The 23,887-nt window shown below is 45.4% G+C and overlaps 1 protein-coding gene across 9 annotated transcripts; it reads left to right on the top strand.

The window, feature by feature from the left end:
- LOC8073897 (protein PHOTOPERIOD-INDEPENDENT EARLY FLOWERING 1) lies at window positions 2,463-23,704 on the top strand. 9 transcript variants are annotated; one of them, XR_002452413.1, is made up of 22 exons: window positions 2,463-2,838; window positions 4,730-4,848; window positions 5,015-5,095; window positions 5,221-5,328; window positions 6,396-6,476; window positions 6,598-6,686; window positions 6,785-6,927; window positions 7,006-7,055; window positions 7,457-7,592; window positions 7,686-7,769; window positions 7,868-7,989; window positions 8,116-8,154; window positions 14,954-14,989; window positions 15,186-15,254; window positions 16,235-16,297; window positions 16,374-19,554; window positions 19,725-19,789; window positions 19,877-19,947; window positions 20,171-20,876; window positions 21,444-21,937; window positions 22,107-22,761; window positions 22,867-23,704. XR_002452413.1 is itself a non-coding variant. In XM_021459760.1 (22 exons), the coding sequence occupies exons 3-22, from the start codon at window positions 4,789-4,791 to the stop codon at window positions 22,525-22,527; spliced, it is 6,099 nt and encodes a 2,032-aa protein (XP_021315435.1). In that variant the 5' UTR covers window positions 2,463-2,838; window positions 2,913-3,053; window positions 4,730-4,788; the 3' UTR covers window positions 22,528-23,121. The 9 variants fall into 9 exon arrangements, 6 of the variants coding, with proteins under 6 accessions (XP_021315435.1, XP_021315436.1, XP_021315434.1 ...); XR_002452414.1 differs by having other exon boundaries at window positions 22,107-22,746; XR_002452415.1 differs by having other exon boundaries at window positions 7,701-7,769; window positions 20,174-20,876.

The following is a 23,887-nucleotide window of genomic DNA, read 5'->3' on the forward strand; positions in this document are numbered from 1 at the left end:
TTGCGAGGTCTACAGTAGTTTGCTCGTGAAAAAATAATTTTGGGGCAAAAAATTGGTCTAGAACACTTGTAGTTGGCTAAGAGCATCTATTATGTAATTGAAATTTGCCATTTGTTGGAATTTACCAAATCCCTAAACGTTTTGCCAGAGGAAAAATAAGTCCATCTCTAAGTGTTTGGCATTTTTGACCTCTACAATATGTATCTATCAAGCGCCAAATCAATGACCTCTGCAATATGTACTTGAACCAGTCGGCCAAAACATCCTCCCAACCGGCCATCTTCTACTCCAAGCCGGCCAAAAATTGTAATCCAAACCGCATACAAAAGACTGGATCGTAGGGAGTACCTCAACCGTAGCTGCGTCGCGTCGCGTGAAGGAAGGAGAAGAGGCGGCGAGGGATCTCTCCTAGCCTCGCGTCGCGTGAAGGAAGGAGAGGATGCGGCGATGGATCGTATCTCCTAGTTGCGCGCGGGGAGGAGGAGTCCTCGCGGGAAACTACCGCATCGCGTGGGGAGGTCGCGCACGACAAGGAGTCCAGGAAACTCGGGATATCAAATTTGTCAAGCCATTGTGCCTATGCAAAAATGACAAGTTTGGTCCATCAAATGCCAAGTTTGCCAAAATACATAAGTCAAATGCATAACTGTTGGAGAGCAATTTTTAAGGTTTGTGACAAATTTCTAGAATGCATAGTCCAATTGCATAACTGTTGGAGATGCTCTAACAATAAGTTGAAGATCGGCTAGAAAAATAGTCCACCTATTAGTTCTCCTTTTTAGATGTACTAGATTAAATTTGATAAGCTAAATAAAATTAACTAGCTACTCCCTCCAGTCAAAAATATAAATTATTTTGACTTTTTGATATATTGAAATTGCTATATATATCTAGACATATACTTATTAATCTAAGTGTATGATTTGTTTCTCCATGGATCCAAGTATTTGACTTAGCAATACGGCGCAATTCAAGTATGCCTTGCGATCATCTTGTACCCATGAACTCCAATATTCTTTAAGAACGTTGAGGTTGAACATTATGGTCTTTGGTGAGGATACATACACCACTAAGAAACTTGAGAGTACTATTTGAGGAAATTAGAGAATTAAAATGGTTTCTGAAAGCAAATCATTAAATTCAAATATTTGAATGGCAAATCAATTTGTACTATGAAACATAGGCAATCTGATTCTGCCATGTGGGACGATCTTCTAAAATTAAAGATATCTATTTGCAAGGTAGAAAAAAAAAGTTGGTAATTGCAAGAGTCCCACATGTTACTTTTGTAGTGAGAATGAAACTATTCAACGTCTGCTATTCCAAGGTAACAACATCCCAAAGTCTATGAACCAGAGATGGTCTTGGTGTAAACGCTGGCTTCCAAGTGGCAAACAATTTCATGCTCTGGGTATCACTGTTATATGGTAGGGTATTTAGAAACAAGAAACTCTGTAAGTTTTGAAGGCAGATCTATAACACATCCAACTTCGATTTTTTGCTATGTTTGTGTGTTTATGGGGTTTGTGGGCAGGTTTAATTTTTTTGGAGCTGATAAAGAAGCTTTGGAGGCGGGGATCAACACTATGCTAGCCATCGCAATAAATCTGACAACCAAGAAGAAAGCGAAACAAGAGCGACTTCCACCCAAGGACAATCAAGGAGATGAACAAGAGGATGGAAAAAGCATGAAGAATGTGATGGATGTGCCATTGAAAGTTATATTACTTTTTTTATGGCTGTGTCCTATTTCTTATACACTATGTTCATGCAATAGAGATGATGTATCTTTGTGTCCCTGGCTTGATGTAGGCGATATTTTGGTGACTTAGCGTAGTTAGTTGTTCGAATCAGGCGATTTGTGTGCTTAGATGCTTTGCTCTCTATTTCCCTTCTTTTATTCTGTAAACTCTCAAACTCTATATTTCTGTTAACGTCAATGGAAATACGAAAGATTCCTCACGTCAAACAAAAAAAATCTTTTACAGTTGATTAAAGCTTGAGTTAGAATGTCCATTGATCTATGAAGACAACATTTGTGCCCAAGTGACAAACATAAACAACTCTTCTTAATACGATAGGGTTCGCTAGCACAACAAGATAACATAATGATTACAAACCTTGGTGCATAATCACATATTAAATCAAATTTGGGACAGAGAATGTTCAGGAGGTAGCATTCAATCGTCGAAGATAAACATTTTGTTTCATGTCAATATATGTTTGAAACAACATAATTCAGGGAAGATGCAACATTCAGAAATTGGGTTATGGATGCATAATTTACGTGCTGTGTTAAGAAGGATTAGTTGTCACCACCAGGCGGGCCTGAGCTGGTCCCAGAACTGGGTCTGATGCACCAGTCCGGTCCATTAGCCCCAGGTAATACCCGGCCCATCCGCCCTGGTCCTCAGCCCAATCTCCCATCCTCCCGATGCGGGTCCTGCGGCTCTGTCTCCCGAAGCCCCGACGCCCGTCCTCCGCCCGTCGCGTCGCTTCGATGCTCGCAGTCGCGACTCGCCTCCTCCTCCCCGTTCCCCATTCATCCTAAAGGCCTAAACCCTAGCCACCTTGCTCCCGCGCTCCGGCCGCCGGTGTGTCCCCTCCTCCTCCGGCCGCCGGCGCCGGTGCAACAACGCGCCGCCGCCTTTGCATCCCGTCCAGGGCTGCACGGCCACCTGTGCCCAGTGGGTTGTGCGGCCCCCAACACAAGTTCGGCGCCGACCACCGCCGAACCGAAGCCGTCTGCGCGTCCTCATCCGCGGCAGCGCCCGCCACTGCGGCAGTGCGTGCTGCCTCCGGTATTGCGGCTGCCAGATCCCGCCGCGGCACCTGCAGGTTGGTGCTTTGACTGAGACATAGTTTAATGCTTTAATTTCAACCTAGCTGGACTCTTAGACTGCCATACTTAGCTCCATTTCTGGGACCGCCACTGCTGGACGCCATGGCGTGGAGTGGAGATCCGATCCATCGGGACTTGAGATGCTTCTTGTTTGGGCTATAGGACCCCTACCTTGCTTGGACGGATTGCTCATTTTGTTTTGCAACAGTCAGTTAGTCACTTTCCCTTCCTTATAACGATCCTTGCAATCCATTTTTTTGTTTTTCTTCCCAGCCCATCCAGATTGCATGTATAGGTGATTTGCTTTATTTTCCAACCCTTTGGGCAAGTGAACCTCCACACCACATGCGATGTCAGCTGCTGGCTGTAGACTGGAGCTCCTGCCTGCGGCTGTTTATCTCCACTGCTCTACCTTGGGGTTCTAGCCATTCCAGCTGGGTTTGCATCTTTGGGGATCGGAGTTTGTTATGTTCAGGTTTTGAGACCCCCTTGTGTGTGATTGATGAGCGTTTTGTGTTGTGGTGCAATGCTGTAGGGATTTGGAGTTTGAACAACGCCAATGTGGCTACCCTGCATGATTTTAGGCAAACATCATGTCAGCACATTTGACTAGTTCTGCTAGAGTGGGAATTTTACCAGATATGCCCTGAAGTCTGCATGTCCTTTGTTTTTTATAAGTATTATCGGGATACTCATTGATTCCATTCATGTAGTTGCCTGTGTTAGTTCTCTAACCAAACTTTGAGGCAGCTTGATCAAATAATGCAACTTAAAGTATTTCACTAGATAGTTGCGGAATGAATTTACTCTTTAAGAACAACTAGAGGAAATGTTACTGTGATACGTTATGCGTAGGCGTAGCTGTGGGATTTCTTAGGATATAGGTGCTGTTTGGTTGGACTATTTGCACCGTTAACGATTCACAGTGGTATTCACTAATGTTCAATTCCGTCTGGTTAAGATATGCTGTGCCTGTAATTGTCTCATGGCGGGACTCGATCTTGTGATATGCACTGCACGTACCACCCAGGACCCACCACAAACAGATCACATTGCTGGCAGCTATCACCTCACGCGAACCAAACAATCAGGGCAAATGATTACTTTTTTCCAGGTTGCTGCGTTATCCATCCCTATTGACGTTTACACTGGCAGTGCACTAACCAAACAGCACTATAGTTGTTTCTGGCATCGCCACCAAAAGTGTGCTATGCTTTACTTCTGTTGATCTGCATCAGAATTCATCAGTGTTAGTTCATTATTGAAAAAAATCATCGCAAATGAAGGAATGGGGATTGTGAAAATAAAGCAACATATTTTTTGTCATGCTTTTTAATACTCTTAGAGTTCTGATTCCAAATGTAGGTCACACAATTGAATGAGTCATCTTTCCAAATGTGCATATTAAGTGAAGGGCCCTAAGGCCATTTGATATACTACTTAATCCTTGTGCTCAAGTTTATATGGCCTATATTTGGAATCAGAGGATGTTGTTACCTCCAGGGGTTTCACAATAGGTCAATAGCTCATACAGTATATCTTGCTATGGGTTGGAATTTTGGATACCTGCTTTCAACATTAATTTTTTCATTGGCTTGTTGCACCTGAAGGCATACTGCACCATCTGCTCTTCAACACATTGGGCACATTTTTTCGTGGTTCATTGATTTTTTTTGTTTGACCCAAAGCTATGGGGCTAAAACCCTCCAGCATGTCAAATTTTACAAATGTAAAAGGATTTTTATGTACAAGCAGACTACAAAGAACTAGGGAGATTTGCAGAAACTGAAATTGCTACGTCAGCTCTTTTTCCTTGCTACTCGCTACATATTGCTACACTTCTGAAGGTACTAATTACTAACAGTTGCTGCACTGTTGGTATGCCAGTCCCAGTTTGGTGCACATGCTCTAAGATATGAGATAGTCCTTTGCGAGTGATTGGAAAGATGGCGTCAAAAGGTCCCCGGTCAAAGCTAGACCATGAGACAAGAGCTAGGCGTCAGAAGGTTAGCTCACAGATTTGATATTGCATGAATCCTTCCACTGTCTATTTCTCTTCATCTTCTGGGCTAGTTTACTTGGCATATCTTACCTGCATACTGCCATTTTTATGGTGTCATGCCTCCGTAGTTTGAGAGGAAAATGAAGGGAAAACTGTTATTCTTTGCGCAGGCTCTTGAAGCTCCAAGGGAGCCTCGACGGCCAAAAGTTCACTGGGACCATGTTCTTGCTGAGATGGTGTGGCTGGCAAAGGTTGCTTACTATATTATATTATAATTGGCAGATTGCAATCCTTCTCATTGAAAACCCTACTTAAATTTATCGTCAATTTGCAATTGTTTTTTCTTTTTGCAAGCTTAAATTTGTGTATGCTGCAGGAGTTTGATTCTGAGAGAAAATGGAAGTTGTCCATGGCCAAAAAAATTGCTCAAAGAGCAAATAAGAGCATAGTTGACCAAGCAACAAAGGGCGAGAGAAAACAGAAGGTTTGACTCTTGTGTCACAATATTTACAAATTGTATAGTTGAATCTAGTTGCAATGGGACTGACAAGGCGACTAGTCATGATTGGACCAGACCGATTAGTCGAGACTAGTCAGTCTTATTTGTCCTATATATTTCATATGGACATATACATACTATATAGTATACACAATAAAGCAAGCATCAAGACTACATTCAAGGTGATGCATGATCACTTCCACCACTGCATGCCGCCGTTCCACATCTGCACATATACACAACAGCTGTACAGCACCTCAGGATGGAGACACTCACCATCCGAGGAGCAGTACATCACGAAGAGGGGCGGTGGCTTGAGAGTGCATTGGTGGCTTTATGGCTCCACGAGGAGGAACGGTCCATAGGAGATGAGGAATAGCATGGGGGAGGAGGAACGGCGCGCGGGAGATGAGGAATAGCACAGGGGAAGAGAGGAATCATGTACGGGAGGAGTTGCGGCGGCGTGGAATAAATAATTCCTGTGCATCTCTGCTCTCTGCGTTTTGCTGGAGTCTGGGCACACTTATGCTAACCCTAAGAGGCCAAATTGGCAGCCCGTAGCCCACACCTCTAAGCCCAGTTGGGCAGGCCCGTGAAAGGACAGTCAGTCACAGCATCCAGCCTGGGTATCCCCCTCCTAGACAGATGACTGGAAACCTAGTCAAGTTTCTGGTCAAGCATCCAGCCTTAGTGTTCCTAGTCGACTTCAAGGGACCAATTAGGCTGATTAATCATTATTAATTGGACGACTTGTAAACACTGTTCTGTCATATATCTTGGCTCTGTTCGCTGCTGCTACTCTGGCAGCCACAGCACTGCTGCTGCTAGTTTCCTTTCGTAATTGAACAGTAGCTGAAGGAAGGGGTACTGCAGCAGCAGCTGCTGCAGCAAGCTCTTCTGAGCAAGCTGCTTATCTATGAAATGTTAGCTATGATTATTTTCTGTAATTTTTTTAAATGAAGATATGATGCTCCAGTAATAACACAAAAGTTGAACTATGTAAATAATGAATTAAGAGAGTTATTCTAGTATTGATGATTTTTCTTCTGCAGGAGGAAGAACATAGAATGCGAAAAGTTGCCCTTAATATTTCAAAGGATGTGAAGAAGTTCTGGATTAAAATAGAAAAACTGGCAAGTTCATTTTTATCTTCTAATGTCGTGGCTAACTGTGACACTACTTTAGGATATTCCTTTTTGGAAGAAAACTGAGCTATATATATATATATATATTTTTTGATTTGAGGGAAAGCAGGTTGTTTATAAGCATCAACTGGAGGTTGAGGAGAGAAAGAAGAAGGCACTTGATAAGCAACTTGATTTCCTTTTAGGTCAGACTGAAAGGTATGTCAGTCTCATTATGGTTCATATGACCTGTAGCATCTTTAATTTTGTTCCTAGCTGTATATTGACCTTCTATTCTTTGGTACAATTTTCTCCAGGTATTCGACAATGTTGGCGGAAAACCTTGTGGACATGCCCTATTCCCAAAACCTAGAAAACGGGACTTCGAAGATAAACCAACCATCCCATCAAGAGGAAGTAGCAGAAGAGAACATAAATGCAGCCATTCCTGATGATCTTGGTTTGTAGCATAGTGATATATTTTGCATGTGTCAAGACCTTATTTCGTTCTCTTGGTTTAAACAATTTCTGTTTGCAGATAATATGGAAGTCGATGATGATTATGAGAGCTCCTTGGATGAAGAGCCAGTAAGCCATTTCAGTTACCTAATTCAGTTTTTCTTTTGTTACTCAGAAAGTGAACGCAAGGAATTCTATGTGTCAGGGCACATTATTGTCTTAGTTAATTTGTGAAGGATCCTTTTCTTTGAGGATATTACCATCTATATGTTTTTTCCTCTGTTTTATTTCACTATATAGTACTCCGTATATACTTAATATTGTACTGTTACATGGCAGTAAAGTAAATATATTTTCGTTTATCAATTATTGTTCAGACCAGCAAAAGTTCGTAATAGATTTTTTTTGACATACTGTTAACTCTAGTCAGTTTTGTAGTGGGCTGCATAAAAGTATTGGAGTGGAATGTTTGTTGTCTTTTTTGAAACCGTTGTTCACATGAATCATACTTATATGTGTGAATGCTGCAGGAAGATGATGAGCACACAATCGATGAGGATGAAGCTCAGATCACCGAAGCTGAGCGGAATGAAGAACTAGCTGCTTTAGAGGCAGAAGCTGACCTACCACTGGATGTTATTCTCAAGATGTATACAAAAACCAAAGGTGATCTCCAACAACAATTCTCTCTTACCCAGTTCCATACATAGAGGGGACAATGCTATGCACTGCTTGACACTCAATTGATAATTTGATTAGTTCAATATGTCTCAGTTAGCAGGGAAAGCAGTCCAGACAGCAAAGACATATTAAGTAACTTAGGTTCGAAGAATTTGATTGTAGGTGAGATTGTGTAGAGTATATTAGGAAGTTGATCAGACTCTTTGATGCCATTTCTTATGATTAATGTGGATCTTGCCCCCCCCCCCTTTTTTTTTCAGATTCTTCGAACCAGGCTAATGGCTGTGATCATGAACCTGCTCACTCTTCAAGTGACGATGGCAATTCTTCAGAGGAAGTGGATGATGGTCATTCTTATGCTGAGTTTGTGAAGAAGAGTCATGTAAGCTTGCTTTCTGTATCTTATTTGTGCTCCATGTGTTGGCTTTATTCTTTATTCGTTCTTTGGATGAAACCCTGGACATAGAGCATTATCTGATTGTACCGCTAAATCTTCTTAACTTTTCAGGGTAAAAGTAATGGAAATATTTCTTCTATCAATGATCAGGCATGTTCTAGTCATCTATGTTGTTTATGATTTTCTTTATCCTTTATCCCACTGTTATATACTTATATTGTTTCATTCCTATCGTTGCCTGAGGGTGATGTCTCTGGAAACAATCCTGATGTGTGTGAAATGGGAGTTTGCAGTGGTCATGGGTCAAGTAGAATTTTAACACTAGCTATTCGTGGACTACCCCTTCACTTGATAGTATCTGCCCAACTAAACTTCTTTTGTAGACCAATTAACTATTGAATTAATGTTAGTTAAGCCTAATTGCTATGTATCTTACTTTATGCATTAGTAGTAGCATTGCCTTGGCATCCAAGTTTGGAGCAGGCATCTTTGCTTTTTACTTTAGCATATTCTGGAGTTGGTGGCTGACCACATTGCTATATAAGTGGCAGACCCCCCCTCCCTCTATCAGAGTCTGTAATCCTCTTTTACAATTTCAATCCAAGCGGCCAAGGGCCAAGCTGCCCTCTGGGCTTTCCCAGATCCAAGTGTTTGATGTTTTGGGCAACAATTGGTATCTGAGCCTTAGGGTTACCCAGAGAGAGCCATGTCCACCGAGAGTGCTCGCGCTCGGGCAGCCGCCGCCGCTGCAGCAGTAGCTGCAGCATCCACGGTGGAGCAGCGGGGCGCTGGAGTCTTTGGCGCAGGAGGAGACGACCGCAGGACGCGCCTTGCTGCCGCAGAGGCAGCGGCGGCGGCCGCCACGGCCCAGCAGGCAGTAGCAGCGGCGCAGGCCGCAGTTGCCGCCGCGGCTGCTCCGCGCCAGGAGATGGAGCAGGAGGACAAGGTCTCCGCGGGATCACGATCGCGCAGCCCTGAGCGCCGCCGCCAGTCGCCGTCCCATGAGCGGCGTCGTGGTCGCCGCGGGCGTTCGCCGGTACCGCGCAGATGGTCTACCGCGACTCCGGGGCCGGGACGCCGTGGCCGATGCTCACCAAGAGCAACTACCACGAGTGGAGTCTCCTGATGAAGGTAAAGCTCCAAGCTCGACATCTTTGGGATGCAGTTCATCTCGGTGGCATCAGATATGAGGATGATCGCCGGGCCTTGGAGGCCTTGTGCGCCTCTGTCCCACTCGATGTCGCGGCCTCCATCACCAACAAGCGGACGGCGAAGCTGGCGTGGGACGCCATCGCGCTGCGCAGAGTTGGTGGTGACCGAGTGCGCCGCGCGACGCTGCAGCGCCTACGCGGGGAGTGGGAAGGCCTCGCCTCTCAGCCCTGCGAACATGTCGAGGACTTCGCCGTGCGCCTCAGCAGCCTGATGGAGCAGATGAAGCTGAACGATGACACCGACGTCAACGAAGAGCGCGCCGTTGAAAAGCTCCGATGCATGCCGAAGAGGTACAGGCAAATCGTGAACTCGATCGAGACCCTGCTCGACTTCGACGCTTCACCATCGAGGACGTCACCGGCCGGCTCAAGTCGGTCCAGGATCGGGAGCTGGCGGATGACTCCGAATCCGTCAACACCGGCGGCAAGCTTCTGTACACCGCTGAACAGTGGCAGGCCTTCGACAAGAAGAAGAATGAGGAAGCAGTCGGGCCGTCCAAGGACAAAAAACGGCGTCCCCGCGGTGGCAAGAAGAACAAGCCGCGCGGCGATCGCGACGGAGGAGCCGGTGGAGGAGGGGCGCAAGCGGACAAGGCCGGAGGTGCGGACGGCGAGCGCAAGGCGAATCGTGACGACCTCTGCCTCAACTGCTATCAAGGAGGCCACTGGGCCCGAGATTGTCCTCATCCCCGACGCAATCGGGAGCGCGGTGGCGCCACCAACGTCGCCCAAGTGGATGAGGACGCTCCTGCCTTCCTCGCGCATGGATTCCTGGAGCTCGACGCGGAAGGAAGTTGCAGCAAGGCTCAAGCTTCAACCTTCTGCGCCAAGACTGGCTCCCTCGATCTCGAGGAACCTCGTGCGCGCGCCTATCTCGGCACCGGCAATGGAGAGAAGATGGACAGGTGGTACCTGGACAGTGGTGCAACTCACCACATGACCGGCTGACGCGAGCTCTTCACCAACCTGGACACATCAGCCAGAGGATCGGTGAGGTTCGGCGATGAGTCGAAGGTGGAGATCCATGGTGTCGGGTCCATCATCTTCGAAGCGTAGAATGGGGAGCACCGGGTGGTCCACGGCGTCTACTTCATCCCGGCGCTCAGGAACTCGATCATGAGTCTCGGCCAACTGGACGAGGGTGGATCAAAGGTGGAGATTGAGCATGGTGTTCTGACGATTTGGGACCGACACCGGCGGCTACTTGTCAAGGTGCGCTGCGGAGCCAACCGCCTCTACGTCCTACACCTGAACCAGGCCAAGCCGCTCTGCCTCGCCGCACGCAAGGATGATGAGGCATGGCGCTGGCATGAGCGCTACGGCCACCTCCACTTCGACGCGCTCCGGCAGCTGTCCAGGAACGACATGGTGCGCGGGTTGCTGGCGATCACCCATGTCGGGCAATTCTGCGACACGTGCGTCCTCGCCAAGCATCGTCGAGCCCTGTTCCCGGCGGAAGCTGAGTACCGCGCGCAGGAGCCGCTCAAGCTTGTCCACGACGATCTCTGTGGCCCAATCTCGCCGGCAACTCCGGGCGGCAGGCGCTACTTTCTGCTGCTCGTCGACGACGCTACGCGGTACATGTGGGTGGCATTGCTGGCCACCAAGGATGCCGCCGCAGACGCCATCAAGCATCTCCAAGCTGTAGCTGAGAAGGGGAGCGGACGCAAGCTCTAGGTGTTGCGCACCGACAACAGTCGCGACATCACCGCCATGGAGTTTGCGGCCTACTGTGCTGACGAAGGAATCGAGCGCCACTACAACCCCTGTACTCGCCGCAGCAGAACGGAGTCGTGGAGCATCGGAATCAGACGGTGGTAGCCATGGCTCGTGCGTTGCTGAAACAGAGGAGTCTCCCGACTCGGTATTGGGGGGAGGCAGTGGTCACTGCTGTCCATCTCCTGAACCGAGCGCCTACCAAATGCTTGCAGGGCAAGACGCCTTACGAGGCATGGCACGACAAGACGCCAGCAGTGGGTCATCTGCGCACGTTCGGGTGTGTGGCCTACACCAAGGACCTCACCCAGCTGAAGAAGCTGGATGATCGGAGTCGCCTCGGCATCTTCATCGACTACGCCGACAGTGCCAAGGCGTATCGTGTGCTCGACCCGGCGACAGCGAGTGTTGCGGGACGTCATCTTCGACGAGAGCTGCGGCTGGGATTGGGTGAAGACTGGAGAAGACGGAGCTCCAGTGAACACGGAGTTCGTCATCGAGTACTCGGTGATCAGCGAGAAGGAAGGAGCACGGGGCGAGTCTTCAACAATCTCCTCTACTCCTCTACTCCGACCACCGCGGTTGCTCCAACCTCGCCTGAACCATCTCCGACCACGCCGACCACTTCGACAACTCCGACCACTCCGACCACACCATCAAGCTCACCAGCTCCGGGGGAGTACGAGAGCGGTGCTGGAGCAGCCACAGCACCATCTACGACCACTACTCCGCCCACCGATCAGCCCCAAATCGAGCTCGCGACGCCGCTGGAGGATGACGAGGATCGCTTGGACGCCTTCTATGACGACGAGCCCCTTTGGTACCGCAAGATGACCAACATCTTGGGAGATGTCTCCTCCAGACCTGGCACCGCGTCTCTTCGCCCAGCTCCACCTCACGCACGCTGGCGAGCCCACTAACCATGCGGAGGCACGAGGTGATCCGGCATGGGAGGCCGCCATGAAGCAAGAGATCAAGTCCGTGGAGAAGAACAAGATTTGGGAGCTCGTCGAACTGCCTGCTGGCCACCGCCCGATCACCCTGAAATGGGTTTTCAAGCTGAAGAAGGACGAGAAGGGCTCGGTGATCAAGCATAAGGCTCGACTAGTGGCGCGGGGCTTCGTCCAGCAGGAGGGCGTCGACTACGACGACGCGTTCGCCCCCGTGGCGCGCATGGAGTCAGTGCGCGTCCTTCTTGCGCTGGCGGCTGAGGAAGGGTGGTCGGTGCATCACATGGACGTGAAGTCCGCCTTCCTGAGCGGCGACCTCAAGGAGGAGGTATACGTGCGCCAGCCACCGGGCTTCGTCGTCGCCGGAGAAGAAGGCAAGGTGTACCGCCTGCGCAAGGCCCTCTACGGCTTGCGGCAGGCACCGCGCGCCTGGAATGCGAAGCTGGACGCCACCCTGAAGGCGATGGGCTTCACCCAGAGCGCGCACGAGGCGGCCGTGTACCGGCGGGGCAGCGGACGCTCTGTCCTGCTCGTCGGCGTATACGTTGACAACCTCATCATCACTGGCGCTGAAGAGGAGGGAATCAAGAGCTTCAAGGCGCAAATGAAGGAAAGATTCGACATGAGCGACCTTGGTCTGCTCTGCTTCTACCTTGGCGTCGAGGTGCGTCAGGATGCCAGTGGCTCAACCCTCCGCCAGACTCACTATGCCAAGCGGATCCTCAATCTCGGCGAAATGAACGGCTGCAATCCGGCGCACACGCATGGAAGAGAAACTTCGCCTGAGCAGGGAGAGCAAGGCTGAGGAGGTGGACTCCACGCACTACCGGCGGCTTGTCGGCAGCCTCCGGTATCTCGTGCATACCAGGCCGGACTTGGCGTTCGCTGTCGGGTATGTGAGCCGGTTCATGGAGCGGCCCACGGTGGAGCATCTACAAGCGGTGAAGCGCATCCTCCGCTATGTTGCTGGGACTCTGGAGTATGGTCTCCACTACAAGAGGGCTCCTGGGACAGCGCGCTTCATCGGCTACTGCGACAGCGACCTCGCCGGTGACATCGATACAAGCAATAGCACTAGTGGGACAATGTTCTTCTTGGGCGATTGTCTGGTCAGCTGGCAGTCAATCAAGCAGAGAGTGGTGGCCTTGTCAAGCTGCGAGGCAGAATACATTGCTACTGCCTCTGCTGCAACTCAAGCACTATGGTTGTCCAGACTGCTCGGGGAGCTGCTGGGCAAAGAAGTCGATGTGGTGGAGCTGAAGGTAGACAGCAAGTCTGCTTTAGCCCTGGCCAAGAACCCAGTCTTCCATGACAGGAGCAAGCACATAAGGATCAAATATCACTTCATCAGAGACTGCCTGGAAGATGGAAGCATCAAGGCCAGCCACATCCCTACTACTGATCAGCTTGTAGACTCACCAAGTCCCTGGGGAAGGCCAAATTTCAGGAGATGAGGAGGAGGATTGGTCTGGAGCAGATCAAACAGCATTAGGCTTAGGGGGAGAATGTTAGTTAAGCCTAATTGCTATGTATCTTACTTTATGCATTAGTAGTAGCATTGCCTTGGCATCCAAGTTTGGAGCAGGCATCTTTGCTTTTTACTTTAGCATATTCTGGAGTTGGTGGCTGACCACATTGCTATATAAGTGGCAGACCCCCCCTCCCTCTATCAGAGTCTGTAATCCTCTTTTACAATTTCAATCCAAGCGGCCAAGGGCCAAGCTGCCCTCTGGGCTTTCCCAGATCCAAGTGTTTGATGTTTTGGGCAACAATTAATAAAACAATACCCCTATCACATGGAAAGTTTATCTTTTCGAAATCCAACCTCCATTAACAACCTTTAAGAAGTAGAGGAAGAGCAGAGAAAAAAATGCAATACATTCTGGGTTACTGAATGTGGACATTTTAAGCAGCAATTCCAGTAAATTTAGCTATAATCATCATTGTGACATTGAGGTGTAATTGCAAATATTAGGAAGCCTGTAGATTTTTCAAACAAATTGTTTCATCAGTGTTGATGTTGCCTGAATTGCTCAATTAGCATGTTTTTGGTTCCTAGGATGAAATGGGATGGGACGGAGCAAGCACATTTGGATGGGAGGCAGGGGGAAAGGGTTATCGGTGCTGGAGGGATATTCCTCTGGTATTTGGGACCAAGCCGTCTTTCCTAATTGAGGGGACGGAATTGTCCCATCTGGAGGGCATCACGCTCTGTCACTGATTTGCGCTGCTTCTTCCTGTTCCAGTCTTCCTCCTCGGCAGTCCTCACCAAGCACCACCACCCTCTGGTCCTCTCCTGTTTCTTCCGGCCTTCCTCCCTCGCTGTAGTACTGTGATGCGTTCAACCTGGCGGGTGGTGCCTGACATGGCCTGCAGCAGCTGCTTCTTGTCTGCCTGTGCCCGGTGGTGCCCTGTATCTTCCTGTCGTGGCCCTCTTCGCAGTTAGGCTCATGGAGTCATGGCACTATCCTTGGCTGCAGCCATCGCAAAATCAAGCCCTGCACCGCCTTCTGTCCTCTAATCTCTGTCTCCGTGCTCAAAACAAGTGTGGCCTGGGCAGAGGCAAGGGGCGCTGTGCACCTTCGTGCTGCTGTGTGCTTCCACCTTTCCTAGTGCAGAAGGTGTCCTGCACCCTCCTGGCACTGGCATGGCCATATGCTTCTCAGTGACCGACACCTGTGTCCCATTGCTAACGGTGGTTGACGGGATGACAATTACCATCCATCCTCATCCTTTCTACCAAACACAAAACTGGGATTGTTACATCCTGGTAACCAAACAGGCTAGTGGGATCGCCCATGCGCCCCCCCCCCCCCCCAACACACACAAAAAAAGGACAGGGCCATCCCATCATAGGTTGTCTCCAAATCTAACACATGCTAGTTTCCATTATTGCACTGGAGGTTGGGGATATTCAGCTTTGGCTTCTTCATGCCAAGTAAAGATCAAATGGTCTGTTTTTTAAGCTCAACTAGATGAATGTTGGCCAAAAAAAAAAACTGCTCTCAAGTACTCCTATCTGGCTATTTTATGATTGTGTGGTTAATGTAACTGCGATATTCTTTCTTCCAGGAGGACGAAGATTACGTTGCTGCTGAAGAAGTAAAGGTAGCATTGCCTTCTTTTTTATCTTGTTTCCTCATTGCTTTCTTGTTTCCTCTATAGTTTTTCCATTATGTCATACTACCTGGATGGGAGTTTATACTTGAAGAAGAATTGGGAAAACTATAGCCATTTAGTAAAGCTGTCATGTATATTGAGTCCTGCTGTCTCCTGATACATAATATATGATCATCTCTGATAGGATGACGAAACAACTTTGTCTGAAGAGGAAGAATTGGCAAAGAAAGAAGATCCTGATCATCTGGAAGAGGTGATTGCTGCCATCAATCCATGACATCATTGACTTGTTTGCATTGTCATGCTGAAGTGCTCTAGTTCAGTTTTTATTGCAAGGAGCGTAAACTTAGCCGTTCTTGAAAACTGATTCAATAGCATTGTTACCATGTGCAATGTAAGGCTATCAATTTCTTTTTCTGAAGTTTGCTTCATTTATTTTGGTTCTGGACATTAATTCTGGGAATGTCAAGAGACTAAGTTAATTAAATAGATTGTTTGGGCTATCTGCTACCACCTTTGGTTCTACAATCTTTTTATGTTAGTTTAGGACATACAAAGATTCCTTTAGTCACACAAGTTCGTTACCAGATGAATCCCAATTAAAAGCACAGCCATTAAGTTTTGATAGGGGATCTGATCATATCTTGTGCATGAGGAAGTGGCTCAAGAACATATTACTGATGGGTCCGTTTGGCCGACTGTTTAGGAAAATACCCTTATATTTCTGAAATTATTGGGGGCTCAGTATTTTGTTTTCTGAAACATAGCGAGTTCTCTCTCTTTCTCTCTCTCTCACACACACGCACAGCAAACTGGGATTTTAACGTTAGACCTGAATTCTAGGGTTTGTTATTGGACTGCTGAACAGATACAGCAAATTGAATGAAAGACCACATGACTAACAATGTGGTGCGTATTTAAATCAGTAGGATCATATAAATATTATATATTATTATCCAATAGAAGCATGTCTAGAAGCCAAAGTGTGCAGTATACTGGTCTATGCAGACTTGCAGAGGGCCCTGGTGGTCAGCATTCCTCAATTCAGATATTTATGTAGCCAAATTCTCGCTTTCATTAAAGGTTTCAGAGGTTGGAGTCGGACTAAGACTATTTTTATACATTAATTGCAAATACCTTCCCATTTTTTCTAGCAATTGGTTTCATGATTACATATGTTCCAAAAGGGTTCTGCTAACTATTTTTTGGTGATCATATGTCCTTTCAATGTAGATTAAGTTACTGCAGAAGGAGAGTGAGATACCACTAGAAGAACTTATCGCGAGGTACCGAAAGGTATAGTTAGATTTTCCATTGCTTTCTTCAAACAAATTACTGTGGTCCATTTGTAATACCTTTTTTTTATATTTAGGATGGCTGTGCAGATCATGAAACAGCGGAGTTGGAGAATTCACCCCATTTTGTTGAAGAGGTCAATACTGATATGTCTTTGGATGATCAATCTGTGAACATTTTGGAAGCAAAAAGTGATATATCTGTGGATCACCTATCCAGGGATGTGCTGGAAACTGAGCACATGGCTCTACAATCAGAAATCGATGTGCTGGAAACTGAGCACAAGGCTCTACAGTCAGAAATCACATCAGTGCAGTGTGCTGAACAAAATTTTGTGGAAGAGAATAATCTCACTGATGTTAATACAGTCAATGGAGATAAGAGTGATGATGTAATTGCTGATGCCGCAGCTGCTGCAAGATCAGCACAACCAACTGGCAACACCTTCTTGACTACAAAAGTGCGCACGAAATTCCCATTCCTTCTTAAGCATTCTCTTCGTGAATACCAGCATATAGGGCTGGATTGGTTGGTTGCTATGTATGAGAAGAGGCTGAATGGAATTCTAGCAGACGAAATGGGTTTAGGCAAGACAATCATGACTATCTCCTTGCTAGCACACCTTGCGTGTGAGAAGGGGATATGGGGTCCTCATCTTATTGTCGTGCCGACTAGTGTTATGCTAAATTGGGAGACTGAATTTCTTAAGTGGTGTCCTGCTTTTAAAATACTGACTTATTTCGGAAGTGCAAAGGAAAGAAAGCAGAAACGTCAGGGCTGGATGAAACCAAATTACTTCCATGTTTGCATCACAACATATAGGCTTGTCATTCAGGACTCTAAAGTATTTAAGCGAAAAAAGTGGAAGTATCTTATTCTTGATGAGGCTCATCTGATAAAGAACTGGAAATCACAGCGTTGGCAGACTTTGCTTAACTTTAATTCAAAGAGACGTATTCTTCTGACTGGAACTCCACTGCAAAATGACCTTATGGAACTTTGGTCCCTCATGCATTTTCTGATGCCTCATGTATTTCAGTCTCATCAAGAGTTTAAGGATTGGTTCTGCAATCCAATTTCTGGGATGGTGGAAGGCCAAGATAAAGTAAACAAAGAAGTTATAGATCGATTGCACAATGTCCTTCGTCCATTTATACTGCGTCGACTGAAAAGGGATGTTGAGAAGCAGTTACCAAAGAAGCATGAACATGTCATATATTGCCGACTTTCTAGAAGGCAAAGGAACTTGTATGAAGATTTTATAGCTAGCTCAGAGACACAAGCAACACTGGCTAGTGGGAATTATTTTGGCATGATAAGCATCATTATGCAACTTAGAAAGGTCTGTAACCATCCAGATCTTTTTGAAGGCCGGCCAATAATAAGCTCATTTGACATGGCTGGGGTTAACATGCAGCTCAGCTATTCAGTCTGCATGCTCCTTGATAAGAGTCCATTTTCTCAGGTGGACCTGTCTGATATGAATTTTGTGTTTACTCAAAATGAATTTAGCATGAGTTCCTGGGAAGCTGACGAGGTCATCTCTGCCTTTCCTTCAAGTATCACTTCCAGGGACTGTGACCTGGATATTTTTTGCTCTAATAAGGATCATCAGGGAAGTAATTTGACAAATATTTTTGAAGATATTCAGAAAGCCCTACAGGAGGAGAGAATAAAAGAATCCAGAGAAAGGGCAGCTTCCATTGCATGGTGGAATAGAGTTAGATGCCAAAAGAGGCCTATCTATGGCACAAACATGAGACAGGTTTTGACTGTAAATCATCCTGTATCGAACATTCTTGATAAGAGGAACAACCCTTTGTGCCACATGGACTATTCATCAAGCCTTGCAGATCTTGTTCTTCCATCTGTGGAACGCTTTCAGAAAATGCTTGATATTGTTGAATCATTTACATTCGCAATTCCTGCTGCTCGAGCTCCTCCCCCTGTTTGCTGGTGCAGCAAAGGAAAGTCTCCTGTTTTTATTGATCCGGCATATAGAGAAAAATGCATGAACAAGTTTTCTCCCATTCTGTCTCCTATAAGGTCTGCTATTGTTCGTCGTCAAGTCTACTTTCCTGATAGGCGTTTGATCCAGTTTGATTGTGGGAAGTTGCAGGAACTTGCAATTCTTTTAAGGCGTTTGAAGTCAGAAGGGCACAGGGCCTTGATATTTACTCAGATGACTAAGATGCTTGATGTCTTGGAAGAGTTCATAAATCTATATGGGTATACATATTTACGTTTAGATGGTTCTACTCCCCCAGAAGAGAGGCAGACTCTGATGCAGAGGTTCAACACAAATCCAAAGTTTTTCCTTTTCATTTTGTCCACTCGTAGTGGTGGTGTGGGAATCAACCTTGTAGGTGCAGACACTGTCATCTTCTATGACAGTGACTGGAACCCTGCAATGGACCAACAAGCACAGGACAGATGCCACAGGATTGGTCAGACTCGTGAAGTTCACATATATAGACTCATTAGCGAAAGCACTATAGAGGAGAACATTCTCAAGAAAGCAAATCAGAAACGAGCTCTTGATGATTTAGTGATACAGCGTGGTAGCTACAATACGGAATTCTTCAAGAAACTTGATCCTATGGAGTTCTTTTCTGGGCACATGTCTCTCCATGCGGAAGATCAGGAGAAAAATTGCTCTACAACCGTGGAAGCTTCAAATGACGTGGATCTGGCTCTGTCAAATGCAGATGTTGAAGCAGCTATTAGACAGGCAGAAGATGAAGCTGACTATATGGCTCTCAAGAAGCTGGAGGAGGAAGAGGCCGTGGACAATCAAGAATTCAGTGAGGAGGTTGCTGGCAGAGCAGAGGAGGATGAATTGGTTAATGAGGAGGATGGAAAACCCGATGAGCACATTAATGAAGAACACAAATACAACTCTTCTGATGTAGAGAAGGAGAAGCACATTACTTTGTCTACCAAGCGATTAAATGATGAAAAGGCTCTTACATTGGCTGTTGGTGATGAAGATACTGACATGCTTGCTGATGTGAAACAGATGGCAGCTGCAGCAGCTGCAGCAGGTCAAGCAAGTTCATCTTTTGAGAACCAGCTCCGGCCAATTGATAGATATGCAATGCGCTTTATGGAACTCTGGGATCCAGTAATTGACAAAGCTGCTGTGAATCATCAAGTAAACGTTGAGGAGGAAGAATGGGAGCTTGACCGTATTGAAAAACTCAAAGAGGATTTAGAAGCAGAAATTGATGAAGACCAAGAACCACTGTCTTATGAATGTAAGTATTTTATATATTCTATAATTTCCTTTTTGCTACTTTGGAACAGTCTGTTCTTTGTCATTTTGGCATTTTCTGCATTTTTGCTGGAGCTTTGTGTTCGCCTCAATGTAGGTATCCTTCCTTTTTATGCTTTATTAGTATATTGACATCATCTTTATTTATTGCAGCATGGGATGTAGATTTTGCTACGACAGCCTATCGGCAACATGTTGAAGCTTTAACTCAAAAGCAGGTCGTTTATTGACTTGCTAACTTGTATTCTTACATGTCTCACTTGAAACACAGTGCCTTTTAGTCTGACTTGTTATAATACATGCAGTTGTTGGAAGAACAGGAAAGGCAGGCTCAGGAAGCAGCAAAGGAGTTGGAGGAGAAGAATGATAATATGAGGTACTGAATAGAAATTTATTTTCCTGAAAAACGAACAGTGGTAGTAAATTCTTCTTTTGTTTTGCCTCAGTTGCACTACATTTTTGTGTCAATTGGCAGTATTAGCATGTTATGTGCCCACATTATTTCTAATGGATGTTTTTGTGTCTGTTGACTTTTTTTGCTTAGACTATAGCTTCCCTTTGATATACTATTGACTATACATTTTGGCATTCACCTGCAGCAGTCACCGCAGAAAGTCAAAAAAGAACAAAAAGAAGACAGGCAAATTCAAGTCCCTAAAAAGAGTGCGTTTGTCGTCTGAATCAGAAGTCTTACTGGAGGAAACCTCTGTAGACACAATGAGCATTGATGACAATGCACACTCACCTGAGCTTATAAGTGATGAATCGCCACACCATTACTCTAACAAGCGCAAGAAGATTATGTCTGCTACTGAGGAAGATAGTAACAGCAGAAGTTTAAAGAAGTTTAAGAAAACTACTAAGTCAAGTTTTATTTCTGAAGCCTTGTCACCTAGGCTGAAGGATGACCTTAATGATTCAGATCCAAAATCAGTGGCTAGAACTAAAAGTGATGGCAGAATTTCCATCCCTTGCATGCCAGTAAAACGTATTATTGTAATAAAGCCTGAGAGATTGAAAAAGAAGGGAATATGGTCTCGAGATTGTGCTTCAGACTCATGGACATCTGAGGAAGATGCAGTTCTTTGTGGAACTGTGCACGAGTATGGTCCTCTTTGGGAATTGGCAAGTGATTTTCTTCATTCCTTGCCAGGTGGGTCCTATAGGGGAAGATATCATCATCCTGTGCATTGCTGTGAGAGATACAGAGAACTGTTCTGCAAACATGCAATATCAGCAACAGATAATTCTAACAGTGAAAAGGTTCCTTCTGGGACTGGAAAGGCTATACTTAGAGTATCTGAGGTGAGTTGATATCTTGTCTTCCTGTTGGACTACCTTATCAAGAAGGAAGCTTTATAGTGCACAAATTTTGACAAAGATTGACTTTTGACTATATTATTGTTGTTTTTCAAACAATGGATTAACTTATATTATGATCTCTCAAAATAGTTATGCGATCATGCAAGCAATATACCTTGGACAGTACACTTTAATCATAGAACCTTTCAGTGAAGTAATTTTTTTTTCGATCTTTGATTCCAGCTTATATTAATAATAATAATAATAATAAGAGAATCGGCCCAGTTTATAGGGGAAAATGGGTCAATTTAAGTAAATTTTCTTGATCTTTAGCTTCTGTACTGGCCAGTTTGTAAGAAAAAATGGTACAGGATATACTGGCAAGGGACTGCCAGGCACCCACAACTGTCTTATTTCGGGCATTACAGCCAATTACCAATGTAGCAGCAATTAAACAGGAAGAACATGTGACTTTGCTTGTGTCATGTTAAAACTTATCTGCAATTTACTGCTGACATAAAACGTGTGTTGGCAAATATCTGATTTATTATTATATCTTTTTTTTTCCAGGATCAAGCTCAGATGTTGGTGAATGTGACCAGTGAACTTCCTAACAATGAATTGCTTCTCCAGAAACACTTCATGGCTGTAATTTCATCTGTCTGGAGATCAAAATGTCGCCGTGATCCCTGCTGTTTTACGAATACTTACTCTAGTACATTACATATGTTTTCTCCTGTGAAGAAGCCTGGTGGATCAAGTGGGAACTGGCCCATGGTAAACTTTAGACCAAGCTTCAATCTAGTTAGGAAAGCCCTTGCAGATGCTCAGGCTAAGTCTACACTAATGGTGATTCCACCACCGTCAAGAAATCAGGAATACCGGCGGAATTATTTAGAATTAGAGTTAGATTTCTTGAAAGATCAACATGCTTATGAGGAAGGCTTCCCATCTGTAGTAAATGTGTCCATACTGGAACCAGAACCATCGAAACAGGCTTCAGAGCCAGTGGAACAATCGTTATTGTCTGGAGTTTCTTGTAGACAAGCTGAGAACAGACTCAGGTCAGTGTTGACGCTTCATATTTTGCTGTTATAATGGTGGTGGGCGTTGCCATTCTTATCTTAGTTTAAATAAAACAGTGATTATTTGAATTTCTGATTTTTCCTAATATTTAGCCCACCTCTGCTACACAAGATAATGCTAATGCATCATTTTCATTTTTCTTTGCAGGTTAGCATCAGAAGCTTGTTACGATGGTGAAAGTTCTCATTGGGCATCATCAGCTTTCCACATAAATGATGCCACCCGCTATAAATCTGGTTCAAAGTCCATAGGAAAGCACAAAGCAGCATCGGAATCTGGTAGACCTCCCAAATCCAAAGTCCAGAAGATTACTGAATCTCATCAGGAAGGGCCAATTGTCATGAGTAATTTTCTCCGTATGCCTGCTCAAATATTGCCAAGTACAGCTGACTTCCACATTAGTGACTCCCTATCTGAATTTGGTATCAGCGATTCTGAATTCAACTACTCTGAGGATCTCTTTCAAGAGGTTGACGATTTTGAGTTCTTCCCAGATCAGGGTGACTCTGGTCTCCTTCCTGGTATTGAAGAGTTAGAACCTCTTTCGGATTTCACAGATATCGGATGAACATAGATGAGCAAATTATTCTTGATGGGATGCCCTCCTACACCAAGAGGAGACAAGATTGCCTCTGGCAGGAGCCCAAGGATATAGGTTGAGTTGCCCAGCCGTGCTCAGATGTGTTGCAAGCTTGATCATGGTTGGCTGGAGCGAAGCTGCTGGCTTGGTGAGGTCACATTGATCTGACAAGCTTGGAGGATGGATTTGCACTAATGGCGGCATTGGGTAATTTCCATACATGTATGTATATTGGTAGTCTAGAATCGTAGGATGTAGAAATGCCTCCCTCATTTGTGTTTGGGGGTAGACCTTGTAACTCGACCACATGGAAATTTTGTTGAGCAGGTACCAACAGAGAAGGGAAAAGAGGAGGCCTTCAGCATCACTCATTTGTTGCTGTATCTCGTATTATGTTCATTCTCTGTTTAACCCAATGTGTGGCTATCTTGCCATTGAAAACGTCTCAGATGTCAAGTTGTTGGTTGCCATCGCTATCAGAAATTTAGGATGTGGCGCCAATGTGGCTGCCAAAGAATGATCAGTCAAATGCAGCTTATGGGCGCATTGTATTTGGTCAGGAATCAATGCATGGTATCAATATTGTCAGAACTGGTATTCCAGTTTCACTTGAGGAATGCAATTTCTGGTTTGATCGAGACGCTGGAGGCAAGTTTTGCATAGGAAGTAAAGAGCGTGGCCATAGTTATACATGTATGTAACAATATGATGTAAGGTAGTAATCTTCACTCTCAACTTTTGGGCTCATGGTTCTGTGGACTCTCGGTCTCGGTTATGCCAATTAATAGCCATAACTTGTTGGAGGCGAGGGAGCTTGTAGAACAGCGGGCTGCTGCTGTGAGCCTGTAACAGTGCAATTGATTGTGCGCCAGTATATTGGTTTTTTTTGGTAAGTAGACGTATCACTGCAAAGCAACATTGAGAACTTGAGATAGAAGTAACTGGTCTGTTTCGCTCAAAAGTACTTTGAGCTTGTATTCAGTCTTGGACACCAATAACCTGTAAGCTGAGAATGTTTGGCCAATCCCATAATCTGTAAGCTGACTAGCTGAGAATGTCTGGCCAATCCCATAATCTGTAAGCTGAGAATGTTTGGCCAATCAAGGTTTAGGCCATGTTTAGATCCATTTTTTTTTGGATTTGAACATTGCAGTACTTTCGTTTATATTTGACAATTATTGTCCAACTACAGACTAACTAGGCTCAAAAAATTTGTCTTGCAAATTATAAGTGCAAATTGTGTAATTAGTTATTTTTTATCTATGTTTATTAATGTTTCATGTATGTTTCAATTTTGAAGGCATCTAAACAAGGCCTTAGATTCAAAAACCTTTTGGATTCGGACACT

The sequence above is a fragment of the Sorghum bicolor genome, chromosome 4, assembly GCF_000003195.3.
Source record: "Sorghum bicolor cultivar BTx623 chromosome 4, Sorghum_bicolor_NCBIv3, whole genome shotgun sequence".
In the NCBI taxonomy this organism is placed as follows: Eukaryota; Viridiplantae; Streptophyta; class Magnoliopsida; order Poales; family Poaceae; genus Sorghum; species Sorghum bicolor.

What these genes read in the sequence shown, in the direction of transcription:
- LOC8073897 (XM_021459760.1), top strand. Translation starts at nt 4,789, where the DNA reads ATGGCGTCAAAAGGTCCCCGGTCAAAGCTAGACCATGAGACAAGAGCT. An exon ending in GCTCCTTGGATGAAGAGCCA is followed by an intron (nt 7,056 to 7,456) that starts GTAAGCCATTTC and finishes TGAATGCTGCAG; the next exon opens with GAAGATGATGAGCACACAAT. An exon ending in GAGAAGAATGATAATATGAG is followed by an intron (nt 19,948 to 20,170) that starts GTACTGAATAGA and finishes ATTCACCTGCAG; the next exon opens with CAGTCACCGCAGAAAGTCAA.